The sequence below is a fragment of the Salvia hispanica genome, chromosome 3 (assembly GCF_029641045.1).
Source record: "Salvia hispanica isolate PSC_SH4W2 chromosome 3, Shi_PSC_v1, whole genome shotgun sequence".
Taxonomy (NCBI): domain Eukaryota; kingdom Viridiplantae; phylum Streptophyta; class Magnoliopsida; order Lamiales; family Lamiaceae; genus Salvia; species Salvia hispanica.
In genome coordinates this window covers 26,865,747-26,887,365 of record NC_142694.1, presented here as the reverse complement: position 1 = coordinate 26,887,365, position 21,619 = coordinate 26,865,747, and the positions used below count along the sequence as shown (strand labels likewise).

At 37.0% G+C, this 21,619-nt stretch overlaps 4 protein-coding genes and 2 pseudogenes across 4 annotated transcripts; 3 read left to right on the top strand and 3 right to left on the bottom strand.

The window, feature by feature from the left end:
- Positions 1 to 2,627: 2,627 nt before the first annotated feature.
- Positions 2,628 to 4,403, bottom strand: LOC125210626 (small ribosomal subunit protein eS7-like). The gene is made up of 6 exons (XM_048110165.2): positions 4,265 to 4,403; positions 3,827 to 3,909; positions 3,651 to 3,724; positions 3,453 to 3,576; positions 3,092 to 3,274; positions 2,628 to 3,005 (listed from the first exon to the last, which is right to left on the bottom strand). Exons 2-6 carry the CDS (start codon positions 3,899 to 3,901, stop codon positions 2,886 to 2,888), a joined length of 576 nt encoding a protein of 191 aa, XP_047966122.1. The 5' UTR covers positions 3,902 to 3,909; positions 4,265 to 4,403; the 3' UTR covers positions 2,628 to 2,885.
- A 1,789-nt stretch (positions 4,404 to 6,192) lies between these two features.
- LOC125210977 (uncharacterized) lies at positions 6,193 to 7,689 on the top strand. The gene is made up of 3 exons (XM_048110639.2): positions 6,193 to 6,737; positions 6,854 to 7,053; positions 7,124 to 7,689. The coding sequence occupies exons 1-3, from the start codon at positions 6,309 to 6,311 to the stop codon at positions 7,401 to 7,403; spliced, it is 909 nt and encodes a 302-aa protein (XP_047966596.1). The 5' UTR covers positions 6,193 to 6,308; the 3' UTR covers positions 7,404 to 7,689.
- On the bottom strand, positions 6,974 to 9,109 carry LOC125210978 (protein ABA DEFICIENT 4, chloroplastic-like). The gene is made up of 6 exons (XM_048110640.2): positions 8,850 to 9,109; positions 8,332 to 8,551; positions 8,144 to 8,244; positions 7,941 to 8,069; positions 7,766 to 7,854; positions 6,974 to 7,690 (listed from the first exon to the last, which is right to left on the bottom strand). The coding sequence occupies exons 1-6, from the start codon at positions 8,898 to 8,900 to the stop codon at positions 7,513 to 7,515; spliced, it is 768 nt and encodes a 255-aa protein (XP_047966597.1). The 5' UTR covers positions 8,901 to 9,109; the 3' UTR covers positions 6,974 to 7,512.
- A 3,162-nt stretch (positions 9,110 to 12,271) lies between these two features.
- On the top strand, positions 12,272 to 13,318 carry LOC148930469 (polygalacturonase pseudogene; annotated as a pseudogene).
- A 16-nt stretch (positions 13,319 to 13,334) lies between these two features.
- LOC148930468 (putative polygalacturonase At3g15720 pseudogene) lies at positions 13,335 to 15,191 on the top strand (annotated as a pseudogene).
- Positions 15,192 to 16,729: 1,538 nt separating this feature from the next.
- On the bottom strand, positions 16,730 to 20,125 carry LOC125210913 (caffeoylshikimate esterase-like). The gene is made up of 9 exons (XM_089066899.1): positions 20,047 to 20,125; positions 19,780 to 19,951; positions 19,039 to 19,068; positions 18,348 to 18,474; positions 18,116 to 18,262; positions 17,844 to 17,974; positions 17,635 to 17,772; positions 17,410 to 17,508; positions 16,730 to 17,178 (listed from the first exon to the last, which is right to left on the bottom strand). Exons 2-9 carry the CDS (start codon positions 19,921 to 19,923, stop codon positions 16,963 to 16,965), a joined length of 1,032 nt encoding a protein of 343 aa, XP_088923025.1. The 5' UTR covers positions 19,924 to 19,951; positions 20,047 to 20,125; the 3' UTR covers positions 16,730 to 16,962.
- Positions 20,126 to 21,619: the final 1,494 nt, after the last annotated feature.

Here is a 21,619-nt window from a genome sequence, read left to right as displayed (position 1 = left end):
ATGAAAGACTCTATCGCGATTACTTCTGTGAGCATCCCGTATATCCTACAAAATTATTCCGTAGAAGATTCCACATGAGTCATCCTCTTTTTAGCCGAATTGTTGAAGACGTGGTATCTCACAATGCGTATTTTCGCCAAAGATGTGATGCTACCGGTCTTCCCGGTTTGTCCTCTCTTCAAAAGGTCACGGTAGCCACAAAGATGCTTGCCTATGGCCAACCAGCGGATTATGTAGATGAATATGTTAGAATCGGAGAGAGTACTACGTTAGTTTGTTTGAGAGAGTTCGTGAAAACAATTGTAGAGGTATATGACCCACAATACTTGAGGGCTCCAAAAAGCAATGATATAGCTCGACTACTAGCACTTGGCGAACAACATGGGTTTCCAGGTATGTTAGGAAGCATTGATTGCATGCACTGGAACTAGAAAAATTGTCCAACTGCATGGCAAGGTATGTATACTGGCCATTGTCAAACTCCAACAATAATATTAGAAGCTGTAGCATCATCTGATCTTTGGATATGACATGCTTGCTTTGGGATGTCGGAATCTCTTAATGACATTAATGTTTTGGATCGATCCCCTGTGTTTGACACCATTGCTTCTGGTCGTGCACCTATGGTTAATTATTAAATTAATGGGCATGATCAAGGCAATGCCTCCGCATCAATCCAATATATATACTCCATTTAACAAAAGAATGTCGTCTGTTCCACAGAAGCGCAATTCTTCAGGCGAAGAATCGGAACACTAACACAATCTCTCAAACACAAATCTCTTTCTCCTATCTTCTGTTCTAGATTTGTACCTTTGATTTTCTTTTGTCTGATATTGAAAAGGGATTGCTTGGCTTTGGGAGTAGAAGTGAATGAGGTGAAAGTCTATTCTTGATGTCTTTTTATTTCAAAAATTAGGGTTAGAATTTAATGATATTGTTTCTTGTTGGTGGAATTAATTGAAGGAACTGGCAGTGGAAGCGATCGTTCATTTAATCGAACAAATAAATCACATAATAATCAGATCTATTTAGCAGATCGTTTAGACAAATTCTATTCGCGTAATTCTCACATGTATCATGCTTATAACTTGAATTGATCATGCTTTAAGTATAATTGAAACCTAAAACATGCTTTTCTACGGAGCAGAAATAATACCTTATTAATTATCCAAAGAATTGACAATGGCTAGCGACTTCTCCACGTGACGCTTTGAATACTAGACCATGGATCTTTTCTCTGGTTTCCGAACTGTACTCCAATATCAGTGTGGGCTGATCTCACCGGAATACTAGGACTTAAATAAAAGAGACAGAAATTCGACTCTACGGAGGAGAAGAAAAATTCGACTAACACAGGGGGGCGAAAATTTTTAGGAAAAATAATACTCCGTCCGTCCCGCTTAAGATGACACGTTTTCCTTTTTAGTTTGTCCCAACTAAGATGACACATTTCCTATTTTGGAAACTTTCTCTCTCCAATTAATACACCTAACAACTTTTTCTCACTCATATTAAAATATTCATCTTTCTTTTTCTCTCTATTTTAATACTTACACCCACATTTTCTCTCTCTAATTAAGCACTTTAATCAATAACTCCTAAAATCCCGTACCGGCTAAGGAATGTGTCATCTTAGCCTGGACGGAGAGAGTAATTGTTATTCTTTTTTTTCTGTCTCCTTTATTCTCCTATTTATATTAAGTTCCTTTTGGGTTCAGACAGGGATCAGTGGAAGGTTTTGGATATGGGCTCATCCAATTTACTTTTTACTAATTAAATTGAACCCGTAATTTAATATAAGCTTTAATTGGAATATTACGAGCAGCCACTACAGAAGTAATATTGAACTCTCCCATTCCAAATCCGAAATTATAAGTAATCCGGGTTTCCGTTTTAACTTTCATTTCTCGCGCTTAAGATAAAAATGTCCATTATTTAATTAATGTCTGCTATGGACTTAATTAATTAACTTCTTATTAATTCCAAGAGTGGACTTAACATGAAACGCTTATTTATTATTCTTAGAGTAATCAAACTTCAACTAGCTAGGTTCCGAATAATAAAACCTTGTTTCGTGCTCCTCTTGAGGACATCATCAAACGAGACTCACCTCGCGCACGATTCAATATAATAGCAATCCTAGCACCGCTTCTATCTCCCGCCAGCATTTTATTGTTGAGATTTTGCCTCTTCTCTCTCCCGCCAATCTCAAAATCAGTTATTTCTCTTTTACCTTCTCTTCCATGGAGAGGTAAAGATATCTCCTCAAAATGGAAAAAAGGTATAATACCTTCCCATTTACCTTCTCCATTGGAGAATATTATTCCATTAAAAAAAGGTAAATTTGACAATTATCATGCTTTCCGTTCTCATTTACCCTCCTCCTTAGAGTTGCTCTAACGAGGATAGTCTAATGTTGTTTGTAACTTGACAAAAACTGAAAATTTTGAAGAATGTACACACATATTCATCACGAGACGCCTGAGCTTATCAGAGATTAATTTAATAACTTTTTTGCTTAGGCTATATCAGAATTCAATCAATTTACGAGTGCAAAAACAATAGAATGAAATTTCTCTTTCGATACAGTGGACATACTTAGATTTTCACAAGTAGAAGATAAATTGAAAAATAAAAACCATCAAACACTTTCACTACTCATAGTTCGTCGGTAACGACCTACTGAAACAATTGTTTTAACTTAATGCAAATAACAGAACATCCAAAAAAAGGGAAACTTTAATAAAGACAACATAGGTTTAACAAATTTTGGTAAAAAACAGCACAGCCTAATTCTCTTTAGTCAAAACTTCGAATACCCCCATACTAGTACATTTCTTGCAATGGAAAATAATTGACAGCACAACTAGATTGCAAGATTTTCAGGCTTCGGTAGTTGGATATTCAAAGACAACATCTTTCCCGGATAGCTTCCTGTAGACTCCTGAGAAAGTCTCGAGTTTGTTCTCTGTGTCATTCCTTGCCTTGGGATCCAAGAACACCTGCAAACGCATACAGCAGCGAGATTAAAGTATCAGTTACAGCCTGGTTGTAGAGATTACGCAGTTAGGATAAATGAAGCAATCACCTTCATGATCTTTGATCCATCAAGTCTGTATCTGATGCGCTTGCCAACAATCTCAGCTGGATAAACAACATCCTCAAGCACAGCTTCGTGAACAGATGTGAGAGTACGGGATCGAGGCCTTTGAACAGCTGAACCCTTCTTTGGTGGACGCACAATCCTTCTAGTAGCAATGACAACAACTTCCTGCATTTTCAATGATAATCAATAAGAAATCAAATACTAACAGATTTAAATTCAACCCATAAGCCAGCAAACAATCCAGTGCTAGTCCACTTTACCACAAGAACATGTAAACTTACAAATAGAACCATAATAATTTAACCAAAAATACAAGTAATTTGTACAAAACCAGATCAGTAACCTTTCCACTGAATTTCTTCTCAAGTTCTCTAACCAGCCTGGAATGAATTTTGCGGAAAGCTTTCCTCAGCCGGTAGGGAACATGGATCACAATAGCCTTCTTGCCACCAGAAACATCAACTTGCCTAAGGTCCATTATAAAAATTAGTATATAATGATCAAAGGAAGCAGACGTAAATCCACACAATTTGAAACTTACGAGGCAGAGTTGATGTAAAGGTCTTTCAAGTCACTCTTAATGTCTCCATTGGTGTTCTCCAAATCAAACAGAGCCTACATAGACAATTAAAAAATAAATAAATCGCAAAAAAGTACAACTCAAACCTATCCATTAAAACAGAACCACAATGCTCAAAAGCATTAATCATGAATTACCTGAGCCACACTCTCCTCAAACTCAGTGGGCTCAGCATCCCTGTCCTTGTGAATCTTCTGCGAAGCAGTATACATCTTTGCGCCTTCACAAGATGAATTGAAGTAAATTTTGGTTAATTAGAGCAAACTATGGTTGGAATTAGTTGATTTTGGTGCAAATTGATAGCCGCAAATACAAATCATGATAAATGTCTATTCCAAATGTCTTCGTGGGGAAATATTGAAAAGCACTTCTCCATCACAAATACAGAGTTGCAATTAGAAAAGATTAAAACATGATCAACACCAAGTTCGTTGGTGAAAGAGGGCGAAATCGAACTTAACCAAATTAGCCTAAACAATCAGACCTCAAACATCACAAACATAAATCATACAATTAATTTAAGATGCTTCTTTCAAAAATTTACGACAAAAATAAAAAGAACGCAGACAAGATACCTTTTCGATCGAACTACGGCGCCGGAGACACGATATGCGCAAGAATTAGAGGTGGAATGTGGTGGGCGAAAAATGAGGGTTTTAAAAGATTGTTAACCCTAGTATAAATGAAACCCTGTATGTGTGTTTGGGCTCAATATTATTTGGGCTCAAATTATGGCATTATATCATTGATAAAAAAAAAATCGGAATACATTAGTTTTTTTCTAACAAATAAAAATTAGAATTCAGTAATAATTGCTGAATCTAGTCCCAATTAACCTTACTAATAAATACCGAACATGTCTCGTTTTAATAGTAGAAAAATCAGAACATATTCCTAATTGGATCGCTTCTCTTCAGTCTGGACCATTTAGTTTGTGGGTTTAACATCGCTGAGTTTTGTAAAATTGGGTTCCCAAAAATAAATGGGAGTATAACATAAATTTGAAGGCTGGAGGATAAATCTGGGAGACAGATTCGGCGCAGTCGGAATCAAACAACAAACGGATTTCTATCCGAAATTGGAAGACCTAATTTCCCCATATGTTGCCGGCGCTACTTAGTATTAATTGCATATATTTTATAAAGTTAAATAATCTCTTCAAACTCAAACCGGTCAAATACGAGTCATTTAATGGAGACCTGATGAGTATATAAAAGTAGCAATCACATTCATTAATTTTTTTCAACTCACTTTTCTATTACAATTCTTAAAATCTTTATTAACTTTTTCAACTCACTTTCTATTACCTTTCTTATAATCTCTCTTCAGTGTGATAAAATTTAATACCTAATATATATGGAAAAGAGGGAATATAATTGTATGGGACTAAATAATTATTTTTATTCTTACCAAGTCCAAACTAGATGATGTTGGACACCAAAATAAAAGGTAAATATTTTCATGAAAAATTATAAATATAATTAATTGTAGTTTTAAATTAGCTGAATTTTGTTGTATTAATTTAACCCAATAAATAGGTAAACTAATTATAGACATCCAACAAAAATAACACCATCAAATTCCCTCAATACCCATGATTTTGGTAAATAAAATTAAAATTTTGAGACACCAATTATATTCAAATATCCAATAGGGAGTAGTACTGAGTAGTACTTCATTCGTCTCTAAAAATTTATCACTTATTTATATTTTTGTCCGTACCTGAAAATTTATCACATTTCACCTTTATAATTTTTGGTAGTGGACCTCATATTTCACTAACTCATTCACATTCACATTCATATTCACATTTTATTATAAAACTACTACTACCTCCGTTCACCAAAATTTGTCCCACTTTGACCCGGCACGGGTTTCAAGAAATGTAATGAAAAGTGAGTTGAAAAAGTTAGTGGATTGTGGGTCCTACTTTTATATAGTATTAGTTTTATAATAAAATATGAGTAGGAATGAGTTAGTGGAAGATGAGATCCACTACCAAAAATGGTAAAAGTGAAATGAGACAAATTTTCGGGGACGGACGGAAATGGAAAAATGAGACAAATTTTGGTGGACGGAGGTAGTAATATAATAAAGGTAGGACACATGCCATTAACTTTTTCAGCCTACTTTCTATATTACATTTCTTACGTAGTGTCCGGGTTAAATGGTGCTCTCACCGTTTCACTATAGTTGAGTCATTTTTCCATTTCGGGAAGTTTCTTCATAGTTGAATCATTTCCATATATGGTAAAAAAAAAAATTTTTCTTACTTTACTTTCTCTTACTTTATTCTCTCTACTTTATTCACTTTATACTTTATTCTCTCTACCTTTTCCTCTCTTTTACTTTTTTAAATAATTTATTTAACACATTCAACATCCCTTTCTTAGACTCCGTGGCCAAAAGTTCCGCCTCAACTATAGTGAAACGGAGAGAGTAACAAATTATAAGGGACGGAGGGAGTATTCCTTTTAAAATGAGGGGGTAAAATGTAGTATAACGGAAATTGGAGGGGCTCAAAACATGGAGTGATAAATTTGAAGCCGGAGGATCGGGACGGAAGATAGAAATCTGAGAGACAGATCCCGCCGCCGTCGGAGGGCGTAATTTCCCGATATGTTGTCTGCGCTGCTTAATATTGATTGCAGCCTAAATGGAAGCAGAGCGCAGGGAGAAAAGCTATTGAGCGATCTGAGCACGTGGAGAATTGGGGGACCCTGCAAATTCTTTGTTCAAGTCTCCGATCACCACCAGCTTGCTTCATCTCTTAGGCACTGCAATGAGCAGTCGATGAGATACATTGTGATCGGTAAAGGCTCCAACTGCCTGTTTGATGACCTCGGATTCGATGGATGCGTTATCCGAAATAGCATTGTGTTTTTAGAGAGGAATGAGCCTTGTCTCTTCAGAGCTGGAAGCGGCTACCCCTTCAATCGCCTCGGCCTCCAGACCGCAAATGAGGGCTTTTCAGGGCTTGAATTTGCCGCAGGCATCCCGGGAACGGTTGGCGGCGCCGCTTACATGAATGCCGGAGCAAATGGACAGGTTATGTTAGTTGCAAACTGTTATTCCTTTCAAATTTTGTTACCTATATTTGGTCCTAATGGATTGCTTGCACATTTTCTGATTCTTTGATATGGGATGGTTTGAACCTGTTGAAGGAAACGGCTGATGCTGTGGAAAGCGTTGAGATTATGACGAGGGAAGGCGAGTACGTGATTTTAAACCGAAGCGAGCTCGGTTTTGGATACCGATGGTCTTCGTTTCGAGACATGAAGGAATTGGCTGCTATAACTGCTGTCACTTTCAAACTGAAGGTGTCTAAAACAGCTAAGAAAAACCAGCAAGAATACATGGAAAGGTACACATTTGGATTTGGTATACATTTGCTTGTATTTCTACAACAATAAACTAATACTGCTACATTATAGGAGGAGACGCAGCCAGCCATTAGAGGAGGCAAGTGCTGGCTCGGTGTTTCGCAATCCAGAGGGGGCGGATTTGTCAGCAGCGCAGCTGATTGAGAGGGCTGGGTTGAAAGGATGCAGAGTCGGAGGGGCTGTGATCTCCGAGAAGCACGCCAATTTCTTCATCAACCGCAGTGGTGCAACTAGTGGCGACATGCTTCGACTCATTGACTTGGCTAAGGAGGCTGTGTGGAGGCAGTTTGGCATTGAGCTTCAACAAGAAGTCCTGTATATTCCTCCATGATTTCGGTTGTAGTAATAAAGTAGACAATACTAAGCTGCTATGTTGCTAAAGTAGTAGAAAAAAATCAACTGTACAATATAGTAAGAGTTGGGAATGTAGGATGTGTGGATCATTTGATTAAATCAGTAGAAATGGTGTCATCTTCATCGGTCTTCGTTTCATTCGTTCCTGAGGTTAGGGCTTTAGTGATGGCGTGCGCGAGTATTCCAACCGGACAAAATAGGAGACACATCAACACAGAATGCCGCGTCTCTATATTGTTCTGCAGTCCATCGCCGTAAACTTGCCTGCTTGGAATTAAAATGCTAATCAGTAATCACCATTATCACTTGAGATAGAGGGAGAGAGAGAGAGAGATGAACCTTGCAGCAAAAAGGTCTACAGTCAGCAAATGTATCCAAGCAGAAGCCAGTGTCATCTCACTGGAGAACATCTTAACCATGCCTGGCAACTGAATGTTACACAGATGTTAATGAAGATGATGAATTTTGAGGCTAATTGGCTATGGTATTGGTGTATGAAGGAAGGAAGAAGTACCTCAGGTAACAAGTATTTACTTGCGAACATGAAACGCATTGTATCAGGTGTCCAAGATAAGTAGAGAAGATAAGCATATAATGCCCCAAGAGCCATGTAAGGTAAGCTGCTTCCCACTATTTTCTTTGTCTGCACAAACCAAATCATTCAGACAAAGACACAAGGAAAAGTTTATTGGCTGACAAACAATCCAAAATACTTACAAACTCAGCTTGAGGTGCTACAACCATCAAGGTGTAAAATGGAAGAACAGCTGCTGTTCCCAGTGTAAAAGCATTACTTGCAATCTGAGAACATGGCACCACTGCAAAAACCAGAAATGAAATATCTTGAAATAGATATCCAGATGTTGAGCGAATAATAAAAAGTTGGGGTAGAACCAAAGAATTACATGAAGCATACACCACCGGTGAGACGTTTCTGAAGCTAGTATTAGTGCCATGATTTGGTCGAGTGAGTATCATAGTTCCTCTCAGAAAGCTCCACTTTTGGTTTACATCACTTCCCCATGGCTTCCCAAACATTTTAATCTTCTTGCTTCTAATTCTAAGTGATGGACCAAATCTTTGGCTTACCAAATTATTGCACCACCCCACTCTCCGCCGCTCTACCTAAAAGTTGAAATCAATTCATCATTCACTTGTCTAATACCAAAAACAGAGCTATTGCAAAAATGTAAAACCAAAAATATGAAGAACATTGAGAAGTATGGTGGTGTTCGGTTTGCTAGATAAAAAAGTACTACCAAAATATAATCTACGTATGATTATTTTAGTTGGAGGGGGTTGGTCATGACTAATTATCATATGATTATCCATCTAGGATCGAACCAAACACACTACATATTTAATCATAAGATGCAATCTTGCAAACCGAACAACCCTAATAAGATATTTAATGCAACCGTACCTTGAAAGAGGCACAGACTTGAGGGGTGAAAAAACCAGAAGACGAGGCCATGTCCGAATTCAAGATAAAGACAGATAATACCTTGTGCTGACTTTAGAAGTTTCAACAGCAGCAGTGAGAAAGAGGGCTACATATATAAATATCAGAGGATGTCAGCAATTAGCAAATATCGTATAGCAACAAGAAAAAGAAAAGAAAAAGGAAATGGGAAGCTTTGGCATGAAGACACGAAGCCTCCATGTGTAGAATAAAGAAAGGCAGGGTCGGCTTCATGGCTTATGCAATTGCGCACTCACATTCATTTTATTGCACAGTGCAAAAGTTTGTTCAAGCTTCCCAAATCTAAAGAGGCAACCTAATTGGATGGAAAGACTGCCCAAACTTTTTCTTCGCCCCACCAATGATGGCCGGACACGTTTAGGGGGCCACGTGGCGCACATGCAATGCCGGTGGCTTTTGGTCAACCTCTTTACTCTCCACAAAATATTGTAAAGAAATAAATCTATCATGCATTGCAATTCATAATGTGATGTGGCATTTTATGAAGTTTACACGCAATAGCCAACAAAAAGATCTTCCGTGTTTTCCACTTCCATTATCTTTTGAATGATAATATGCTCCTTATTGGTATTTCAGTATGCAAATATATATTGGAATCATGGGAAAAGGTTGCGTAGAAAATGGTATGATTTGGACACTTGCAATTTGGTCGGAAGCTGCATAATCTTATTGGTAAATAAAATGTGTCATATATTATAGCAAGTCAGTTGCATCTGCCAACGACATGTTAGAACGTGATACTTAATTAAAACTTGAACGTCACTACAAGAAGTTTAAACATATTTGCCTAGTACCATAATCTTTGGAAATATAGATGGGAAACTATAGAAAAAATAACAAAAATATCAGTATAATAAAATAAAATTAACTTGATAAGAATAGAAGAAATAAGAAGAGAGTTGATACAAAGAGTCAACTCTCTTCATTCTTCCTAATTAAAATACTGTAAATTAGGTAGATTAATACTGCACTTGATATATATAGGCCATAGTCACGTGTAAATTAAATCAGGGATGCCCCATACATGTCAAGGAGAGTTTTTTAAAACAACGCGTCAAGATAATTTCATAGCACTTAATTTTAAAATTCTTAATTCATTATATGCATGCAAACTGCAAAGTACTGTGGTGAATTTCCATGAGAGCATTCTCAATTTTCCTCTCTCGCTATGTATAATAAAAGTAACAAAATTACATTTAGCATAAGAAATGGAATTATATAGTACTACTAGTTAACCTGATTTTGAAAAATAATACTCCGTAGTAGTACTATTGTTGGTGTTCCTCGTGAAATAGTTTATAAACAAGTTCTTTTTCCTCTTTAAAAGTTAAAAGAAATGTAATACTAGTATATACCATTCTAATTATATAATGTAAAAGTCATTACATTAGTTAGTACTCCAATCATATTTATATATCTCGAATTAAGATGAAAGATATCATTTATTTATAAATCGTAAACACTTAATTCTAGAAAATAAATTGAAAAATTAATCATGTACTACAATACAGAAAATGAATAACGAAACACTCGATCTAGTAATAAAGGAAAAAGAGTCGTGAACCTGCAAATCTGAATTCATAAATCAAGATATAGTAACAATTTTTTTAATTTGTTAAATGAAAATTAGGAGATGCTATAGTTTTTTCTATTATTGGGAAAGCAACTTTTCAATGTAAAATTAAATTATGGGATCTAGCAGTTTTATTTTTTAAAATTGAATAAATCATTGGATGTGGTGCAGTGCAATTGAAAAAACAAAGTAGTGAAACCCTAACTAAGGGTAACCCAGCGGGCCGGCCCGCCAGCCGAATGGGCTAGTCTGCTAAGCCGCCAGCCAATCGAACCCGACCGGGCTGACCCGAATAGCCTGATTTCTTATAGGGATGTAATTTTGCAGTCTTAACCCTGGAAATGTAGCGGGTTAATCGGGCTAGCCCATCGGATTCAGGCTAAACTGACATTCCTAAACTAGTGTATGCATGTAGTGTGTGAAGTGTAGTGTGTGTGAAATGTGTGAAGTGCATGTAGTGTGTGGAGTGCGGGTAGTGTGTGAAATGTGTGTATTGTGTGCGAAAAGTGTGTAGTGTGTGTTGCGGATATATAGTGAAGCTATCTAATTTACTATTTGGAATTCCAATTTTTCTGCGTTTGATATGGAATTCAAATTGGGAATTGAATCTAATTCCAAATCCAAATATTTTATTGATAAGGATCCAAGTATTATAAGATCCATTTCCCAAGGAAAACTCAAATTGATGTTTAATCTCACTAGTTTTTTTGTGGTGATTTTCAATTTCCCAAAAGCAAACAAAAGATACAAAGTAGATCCAACAAAAATATATTGAATCTACACCAAAAAGAAATAAGATCAAGCAATGGATAATGTGGAAAGGGAGATAAATGTCACTGATGGAATAAACCAAGGCACTTACACCATGCTAACAAGCATCCATGACTAAACGTTCAAGGAATCCACAAGTCTCAAAGTATACCTCTACTTGATCCGTGCTTGAATTAGCAATTGATAAAAATTTCATACTTGAACTAGCAATTGATGGGAAAAGCAACCTAGAAAACTAGGAATTGGATACAAACTCTCGAGGGGGAAGAACAAAACTCACAAGCTACAAATTCAATGTTCAACCAAGGAATAAAATGGAAAATGTGCTATTTATAGTTTAGGCCCAAAATTCAAGGAAATGGCCCACAAAATCTAAGTCAACGTGATTCGCCCAGTCAGGCGAACTGTAAGGTGCAAAACGCTTGCCGAGCGAATTTTCTGCCCAAATGTGCAAAACGCCCGCCCGAGCATTTTCCATGCCTCATTTCGTCCGGCCGTGCGTTTTCTCTGGACTCGTCCTCTCTTCTGCGCGGCTTTAGTAAATCGGCCATAACTCTCTCTACTAGACTCCTATTGAAGCGTGCAAGGTACCCACGCAAAGCTCTTTCGAAGCCGAAGACATTTGTGGCATTTTTAGAGCATTTGGACGTCATTTTGATAGGCTGGTCACTGGTTGAATCCAGCTTTATGTAAAATCCTCGATGCACAATTTCCATGATCGTATCATTTATGGTACCAAATATTGGATTTGGAATTGAAGGCTCAAATTCCAATTCCACACCTCCAGTTCTATAGTACCAAACGAAGCCATAAAGCAAAAGTATTACAAAACCTCGTAATAGAAGTGAGACTAAATGAAAATTCATGTGGTGTTCGTAGTTGTAGTTTTGCAGTTACTATTGAAGATTGATTCATTAGCGGTGACATTAATGAGATAATTAGTTAAATTGATGTGATAGTGATTTACTAATATCGTATCTGTAGTTGGACTAGCCTTTGGTCTAATTGTACAGTTTTAATGACTATCATCATCTCTAAACTATGCAATGTAATACATGCGTTGATGATAGCATGGAATGATACAATTGTATCAACAACGACAAGTCAAGTCTTGATCGCAATAGGAAATTGGACGCTAAGCCAAGCCCACATGCCAAGGCGGAACAAGGCCCCAATCAATCTGGAAACTAAAGGCAACCTCAAAGCATACTCGGATCCGGCCAAACTAACCGACAAGGTTGGCCAATGGATAACCGTCAACCATGTGGCTCCCTGACCATTTAGACAGGTAGGGCGAACAAGCCTGGAAAGCAAACGACTGCAACAAAAACAAGACATGTCTGAACCTCCCCATCAACCTGAGCTTGAACTTCATCAACAACTCAATCATACACAACATCACCACCAAGGACAGCAAGAACTGGCACCCCAACTGCATCTTCAGCCTCAACGTCACCTTCAGCGCTTCACAGTCTCTGCCCCACGGGACAACACCAACACCAACGGCCTCCACATTTTTCGGGGCATGACATCAAGGTCCTCGAGTCTTTCATAAGGACGGGAAACGACTGCATCTCCATGGGGGATGAGCTGAGCAAAGTGCTCATCAAGAACCTGACATGCGGGCCCGGACACGGCATCAACATCGGGAGTCTGGGGAAGAACGTGCATGAGAAGATGGTGAATGGGATAAGGGTGGATGGTTGCACCTTCACCAACACCCATAACGGGATAAGGATCCAGACGTGGCCCTCTGCGCCAGGGACAATCACCATCTCGGATCTCAATTCATCAATCTCACCATGGTCAATGCAGGCAATCCCATTGTTTTTTTGTCAAAAGTATTGCCCATGGAACCTATGCTCACTGGTTAAGTCGTCCCTCGTACAGGATCAGCGACGTGGAGCTCAACAATGTGACATGCACCAGCACCACACCGAAAGTCATAACATTTATCTGCTGCAAAGACAAGCCGTGCGACAACATCAGGATTGGAACCATTTATCTCAAATAAATTGGGAAAAAGCCCGCACCCACTACCACAAGATTCGAATATATTAATTAAGTCCATCTTCTCCGCCATGGAGACTCCCCATGTCTACTAGCTTGCTACATTTATTTACTTTCTCATCATTACTTCACTTACCATGATATATTCGGTGTCTCAATTAACAATTTGAATGAAATACTAATTTCATCTCAATTAATGAATATAACTCGTGCCATTTTCAGATTAAAACTCGTGCTAGTTTCAAATTTTATCCTACAATACCCAAAATTTAAATAAAAATAGATTTTCCCAATAAAGAAATAACAGCCCAAATATAATTATGTTGCTGATTAATGATTATAAATCCATGTCATTTTCAAATTATAACTCGTGCTATTTTCAAAATTTATCCTACAACTCTCACCAAAAACTAAATAAAATAGATTAGCCCAATAAAGAAATAATAGCCCAAGTATAAATATCGTGTTGATTAATGATTATAAACCCGTGCCATTTTCAAATTAAACTCGTGTTATTTTCAAGTTTTATTATACTAAGAGCATATAAATTATCCTACAACTCCCACCCAAAATTAAAATAAAATAGATTAGAATAAAGAAATAATAGCACAGCTATAAACATGTAGTTGATTAATGATTATAACCCCGTGTCACTTTTAAATTTAAAACTTGTGAAGTCGTGCTATTTTCAAATTTTATTAAATGTATGAAATATTCTTCTTCTTCCTGATACTTGAAAAAACAACTCAAACTATGAGAAACTCTTTGAACTTTTTTAGCTTGTTTTTTTTCTTGTTTGTTATCCAATCTTAACAGTGTCAACACCATTCTTCAACGTTGTTGATTATGGAGCAATCGGCAATGGACAAGCTGGTGATACACGGGCGTTTGCGAAAGCATGGGAAGCAACATGCGCATCATTGTCGTCTCCAACCATTGAAGTTCCTTCAGGGAAGACATTCTTGATCCAACCGTTGCGCTTCATGGGCCCTTGTAATTCGAGCTCTATCACCGTTAAGATAGATGGGAATCTCGTGGTGCCTACTATTCTTTACTCGTGGAGATGTGATGGCAATGTCTGTCACCAGTTGCTCTACTTTCACCGAGTGACGGCCACACGCTAAACGGCCAAGACATCATCGACGGACAAGGCCATCATTGGTGGCAGAATACAAACTTGTACAAACCAAAGATTATGGAGATCTCGAACTCAAATAATGTCACCATAGATGGTGGTCTGAATTTTATGGACAGCCCTTCGAAGCATCTCGTCCTCAATGGAATAGAGTCACTTTCCGTCTCTAGCCTCATCGTAGAAGCTCCCAGAGACAGTCCAACACTGATGGAATGCTTCTTCAATACCGTACAAATGTTCATATAACATGTTGCAATATTGGGACAGCAGACGATTGCATTGCAATAATTAATGGGACATCGAATGCAAAGATTGACAGCATCGTTTGTGGACCAGGACATGGGATAAGCATCGGAAGCTTAGGCAACAATGGAGCAGAAGCCATAGTCGAGGATATTACAGTGAGCAACGTCCTTTTTAGAAACAAAACCAACGGTGCAAGGATCAAGACATGACAGGACGGAAGAGGGTATGTTAGAAACATACATTACGAAAAATTATGGTTCCACGACACGATGTATCCGGTCATCATCGACCAATTCTACGGCGACAACCAATTCTCAACTAGTAATTCCGCAGTGGAGATTAGCAACGTGAGCTACAATGTGATGGTGGGAATTTCAAGCGGAGATGATGCGGTGGTGTTGAATTGCAGGTTGTGCCTTGTAGGGATGTCGTCGTCCAGAACTTGCACATTGTCAAGGACGGGGGCAAGCCGGCCGCCTATGGCTGCGAGAACGTCTTCGGAAGAGCTCTAGGCCATCTCGTTCCTAAACTTTCATGTTTATTGTAGTCGTTAGATGGACTTGGATTTTATTAAGTTCATTATTAGTATTTTACTAGATTTTACTTACAATTTCAAAATTTTACAATTGTAACATTACCCTCTTTGTTTATTGAGCGAACTTCAAATTAGAGGCTTGCACTTTTTGAATTCATAGATTTTGGAAAATCAGGGAAAAAATTTTTTAATGGAGGGAGTATAAATTTGTGAATGGGATCAACAATTCTTTCCAAAACCAACTTGAAAAATTAATTCTCTCAAAAACCTACCTAAAAATTAAGTTAAAATGCATTTGCCGAGAGTCAAACCCGGCTCTATTGCTTGGAAGGCAATTATCCTAACCATTGGACTACAATCACTTGTTGTTAGGCGATACAATGATATATTGGTTATAAGAAGAATGTAAATTATTTATAATTTTACGAATAATGATTTAAATCTAGGAGGAATTATATTGCCCTAGAAGTTTCATTTCACCGGGTTGAATCAATTATACTTGCGTAACAACTTAATTTAAACTATTATGCGATGCGGGGTGTTATATTGCTAACTCACCATTAACTTGCTAACTACAATTAAATATTAGGCATTAAACTTTTAAATTAAGGGCCAATATCACTCAACACCGAGTATTAACAACAAAGTAGTTGTTAATTATGATGTAACTATCTCAGTTTAAATTATTTTTTCCACACGACATATACCAAATTAAAGATAATTTTATAAGTATTTCAACAAGATCCTACATGCATATGTTTCAAAGTCAAAAATTGAAAAAAAATTCTTGAATTTTTGCATTTTTTAAGAAGCAGTTTTATATCAATACAACTTACATAATATGTCAATGTAATGTTTGTACAATGTCAATATGAAATTGTGTTGACATTGTCATGTCTTCGTGTTGATGTATTTCATACACTATATTGACATTGTGTTTTTAATATTAAAAAATAAAAAATGAAATTACACATGGCAAATTATAGACCACAAGATTTCTAAAATTTTATGGTCTTAAATTAGTTATAGTTAGCAATTTAAGAGATGAGTTAGCAATCGATTATATCCCATTATGCAATTATATTAATAAAAACTAATGGTGTATAAATTGAAGTGTCAATTTTATTTTTGTGCAATTATTCAATTTATCAAAATTATCATTAAAGTATCGAATTAATGTACAAAGCTGAAGAAGAGACAATAATTGCACTTATTGCAAATGCAACCTAGCGGACAAAACCCGTCCAGAGCCTTTGTCCTAGCGGCAAGGAGCTTAGAAACGTATGAGGTGTCGAGTTCGAGCCCTCTTAACATCAGTTGTAATTTCCTCATTCATATAAGAGTTTATTTGCGTAGGACTTAATAAAGAATTCAAAATTTATTTGTATAGGACTTAATAAAGAATTCGAAAAATATTAAAACAATGCAAGTACTGATACAAAGACTCCTTCATGTAAGAGTTTATTTGTATAGGACTTAATAAAGAATTCGAAAAATATTAAAACAATGCAAGTACTGATACAAAGATGAAGCGATAAAATTCAACACAGTTTAACAAAAACAGAGTTTTATTCAAGAATCACATTCCTGTACAAATATTTATGTGGAGACAATGGATGGCATCTTAAATTATCTAGTTTACAGTTGATGCTAATGCAATAACAATCAGGCATTATTATCTGTACCTATTTTATTTCTGAACTGCAAGCTTAAAAGACAAAAAATTCATAGGACTTTAAAATCAAACTTGTGAATGATAAATAAGTGGGCTGGGCATGACAGCTTAGCAGTTGCAATGTTGATCAAGCCAAGAAACGATGTCACCCAATACTTGAAGTATTGTCTCATCCGGCTCCCCCTCCAGAAGAGCGTGATAGGCATCAGTGTATAGATTGAGTTTCTTGTCTCGACTATTAGCCTTCTCGTACAGAGCCTGACTCACTGATGGATCGGTTACTTTGTCCTCCTTCCCGTGCAAGATCAGTAATGGCAACGATACCTGCACACCACAACAGTGTTGAGTGCACATTCTTCTTTGATCAAAGAGATTCACAATATTTGGCAATATGTTGTTCGTCTACTTCCCTTAGTCGTAAAAGCCTATTACAGTTAATCGAGCTAGCAATTTCCACTAGGCACTTTACTAACTGGTATTAACCTCTAGATCATATACAACATAATGAAACAAGATATCCCTAAAACATATCATGGAATCGAGAAATAGGCATACCTTTTCCAGATTCTGCTCTATCTCATTCGTAGTCCTCAGCAACTCCAAGGCTGTTCCTAGGCGTGGTTTATGCTTGTAAGAAACGATGTTATAAGCTGTCTGCACAGCTCACGAACCATAAAAACTGTTTGTCATATTCTGACCGAGCAAACTAAAAGACAACGTGTCAACAGTCTATAAATCTATGATGAATTATTCTTAGCCATTTTAGAGGGAAAAACTGACCTGTTTTCTCTTCCTTTCATCCTTGAATGCCAACTCAGCCAAATCCTTTTGTGGAACGAGCTTCAGTTTCGGAAGTAATTTCGCCATTCCACTAAGAATTTGTGTCACTAACCAAGGCGGAACCACATCATCTGCAATCTGGAATGAAGGTACGATAAATCAGGTAAATCACAAGGGTTTGTATCACAAAAACAAGAATGGAAAAGCACCTTGCACATTGGCGCAACAAGAATGGCACCATTCCAAGCATCGGGTTGCTTCAGGTGCACCTTGAGTGCTACTGCTCCCCCCATAGATTGTCCGAACAGAAAAAACGGTAATTTGTGGAGATTTGGGTCTTCTGCATTGAGCATCACCCGACTATTATGAGAAGAAGCTTTGAAAGGCATGCTTACGCTCATAATATCAAATTTCACACACATAGAAGCAAGCATACAGAATTTACGCATAACACGTGTGCTAAGGCCACCTCATACCCTACCTTTCACCTTTGAGTAATGCTCAATGACGTCTTCAACTAGTATATCAAAGTTCTCGATGTAGCCATGCAGACCTTCTGATAGACCAAATCCAGGGTAATCCATGGCAAAAACCCCATAACCAGAAGATGTAAACTTTCTGGCAATTCCTACAGACATAGCATGGAATCACTTAGTCTCGATATGCTCAATTTCAATTCATAGACTATAACCAATCTTATGAGCCAGACATGCCTTCCAAGAAAAATGTGCAGGTATCCCCGTAACCATGGCAGAAACAAATAACAGCTTTGGGGGAACCACTATCTGGAAGCCAACTTTTCGAGTAGATTTCTAACCCTCTGGAATTAACTTCGTATGACTGAAAAGAGTCTAGATAAGTACTTTGATATCAATATCAGAAAGTTTTGAAAATTAAATGAGTACAATAGCAATACATAGCACTCCTAAACAGAAAGTTCTTCATCTTCTTAAGAAAAGATTGAAATGAAATTTTTTAACTGTATAGGTAATGTTTGTTACAAAAGTTTATATATTGTAAATGTCGACAGCCGGAGTCATGGTGCAACAGAAGATGGATTGTACACTGATTGCTAGTAAGGAAAAGAAACCAATTCAAAACAATGAGATTTGGCATTGCATTTATGTTCTGATAGAAAGGAACAAAAATGAAGATGCAGTAGTTAAATTTTGTGATGAGATATTTTCATATTGGAAGAAAATGAATTCAAAACATGTTCCTAATTAAATATGACATCATGAAGACAGTTTTTCGAAAGTACATGGAGTAATTTAGAAATAGAAAAGCAGTTCTCCACTACAGGACTGTAGAAAATGTGTAAATGGGAGATACATAGACCAAGAGGTTAGAGACCTCGTTTAGTAGCATTTCAACTAAAAAGGCGAGAAACATGAAATGAAGTACCTCTTTTGTCTTCAATCCTTCCTGAGGCATCTGGAAGAGATGTAAAGCAATAAATACAGAGACAAACATTCAGAACACAGGAGAAGTTTCTGTATCAAAACCTAATGCCAATATGAATGCATGACAGATTATCTACACCAAAAAATAGAATGACTCCGTCCATTTAATATACCTAGTTCTAGTTTTTTCGATCTTATTCAGTTTCACCGTACCACCTTTTAGGTACGTTAACTTCTTGAAGTTTCATCTGTTTCTTATCTGATACACTTGATTTTAGCCAAAAGGCAAAAGGGGTACTTCTTACCAGAACGTGGAACAATAAATCATCAATATTCAGAGATTTTCACACACATCTCTTCTTACTTATCAACTCTAGTTATCCAGTTTATAATGTTGCACAACTACATACCTCATTTTCTCAATTAGTATCAATTAAACTACATAAACTACTAGTTAAATTATTAGATTGAAAATCTTAAATTATTGAGATTTCATTGACAAATGAAATCCACCACCAACTATACAAACAGGGCTATGCTACCATAAGAACATCACAATAAGCATATCGCTTTAAACTAAAAAGAAACCTCGATTTCCCTTCAGATGTCACCAAAAACTCAAATCAAAGATTTCAACTTTCAAGATCAAATCTTTTTATTCACCATAAACCACTGAAACAAGCTAATCCCAGCTCTTTCGTATCCAAGCTTACATAAAGCACAAGTTTCAATTCCCAAATACCTTGAACAAGATGTGATCGATTGAGAGTTGAATGTCCTTGAAGGCCTCACGAGCTCGCCTCCTGGGGCCCACTTGGTCCATTTCAGCATCCAGAATCTTCTGCAAATCCTCGCTTACACCCTCAAACTTCACTGGACTCCCCATCGCTTTCTCCCTCTTGGCCCTTTCAGTTCTAGTTCATAGACACCCGCCGCCAAGAATCAGTAAATTTTCAGAAATAAAGATTTAAGGATACAGAAATCGAAACAAGAGAAGGGAAAGAGAGACAATTGCGCGATGTTTGGTTTTAGAAATGCCACACAAGGCCGAAAGATTCAAAGATTGCTTTTAATTGACTTAATCAACATTTATTATTTTAATAGAGTATGAAATCTGACTCAATACTGTTGTTCCAAATTTATTACTCCTACATATACGAAAATTTGTAGCAGCCTCATTTTGAAGGAGACAAGTCTAGCACTAATTAACGCCGGCAAAATAAATGGAGAGAAGAACCTTCCAATTCATATGGTCTATTTGTTTGAGGATTTGTGCCTTTGGGCAAATGTACCATTCTTTAATTAAATCTACTTAGTTTTATTTTGTAGTAGTATTATTGATAATCACATAGTAGTATTATTAGGACACCCACAGCGCGTCGCGTGGCGTCTCCATCTCATCTCGGAGAGACAAGATCACAGTGAGACGGCGCTGTGGGCGTCGTCTCATCCCCATCCCGTCGCGGGTCTCGCGCGGAAGAGGCGAGCCGCGAGACAGCTCGTCACGCGCCAGCGCCACGTGGCGAGCGCTGGCGCTAGACGTGACGCTCACTCGCCGGCCCGCAAGTGGACGTCGTAATTATAACGTCATAATTATTTTTTTTAAAATTCGATTTTAAAAAAAAATTAAAAATATTTTTTTAAAGTAACGATAATATTACTGTTTTTTGAACAACAACTTTTTTATTTTTTTAATTTTTCTTATTCTATATTTACACACTACTCTCTTTCATTCTCCATTTCACTCTCTTTTATTTTTTTAGGATTTTAATTATGTCTTTTTTATATTTTTAGGATTTTAAGTTATGTGTTTTTTATATTTTTAGGATTTTAAATTGTAATTTTATTTTATTTAATGAAGTATGTTTTTTATTAATTGGATTTGTTGAAAATAAAAATAAAAAATGAAATTGAATGAATAGTTAAGAGATGAGATGGTTAAGAGATGGAGGGATATAGGTGTTGTCTCTTAGTTAAGAGATGAAGTGAAAAGTACAGTGGGACCCATGAATAGTAAAGAAATGAGGGGGTTAAAAGATTGATAAGAGATAGCGTTGTGGATGGCCTTAGCCTCCCTTTACGATACAATAAATAATTTGAGAGATTAAGAGCATCCGCATCGCGTCTCGATGCGGGCTCTATCTCGTCTCTTCGAGACGAGACCGCATCGAGACGGCGATGCGGCCTCCATCTCGTCTCGACGAGACGGGACATCTCGAAGCGTGTCGCGCGCGGAAGAGGCCGGCCTCGAGACAGCTCGCCCCGCGCCTTGGCGACGTGGCGTGCTCCGGTTCGTGCGTGACGCTCACTTGCCGGCCTGAGAGTGGGCGTCGTTTATATCCGTTTAAAATATTTTTTTTTGTTCTTTTTTTAAATCAGAAAAATTCAAAAATAAATTAAATTAAAATATTGTAATTTTTAATTTTTGTATTTTTCAATATTGTAATAAAATTGAAAATTAAAAAATTAAAATTAAAATAAAAAATACTTCATAGGATTTCAATTATGTATTTTTCGTATTTTCGGATGTTGTAATTTTTGTGGGTTTTAATGATTTAATGAATTATTAGTATTAATTTAAT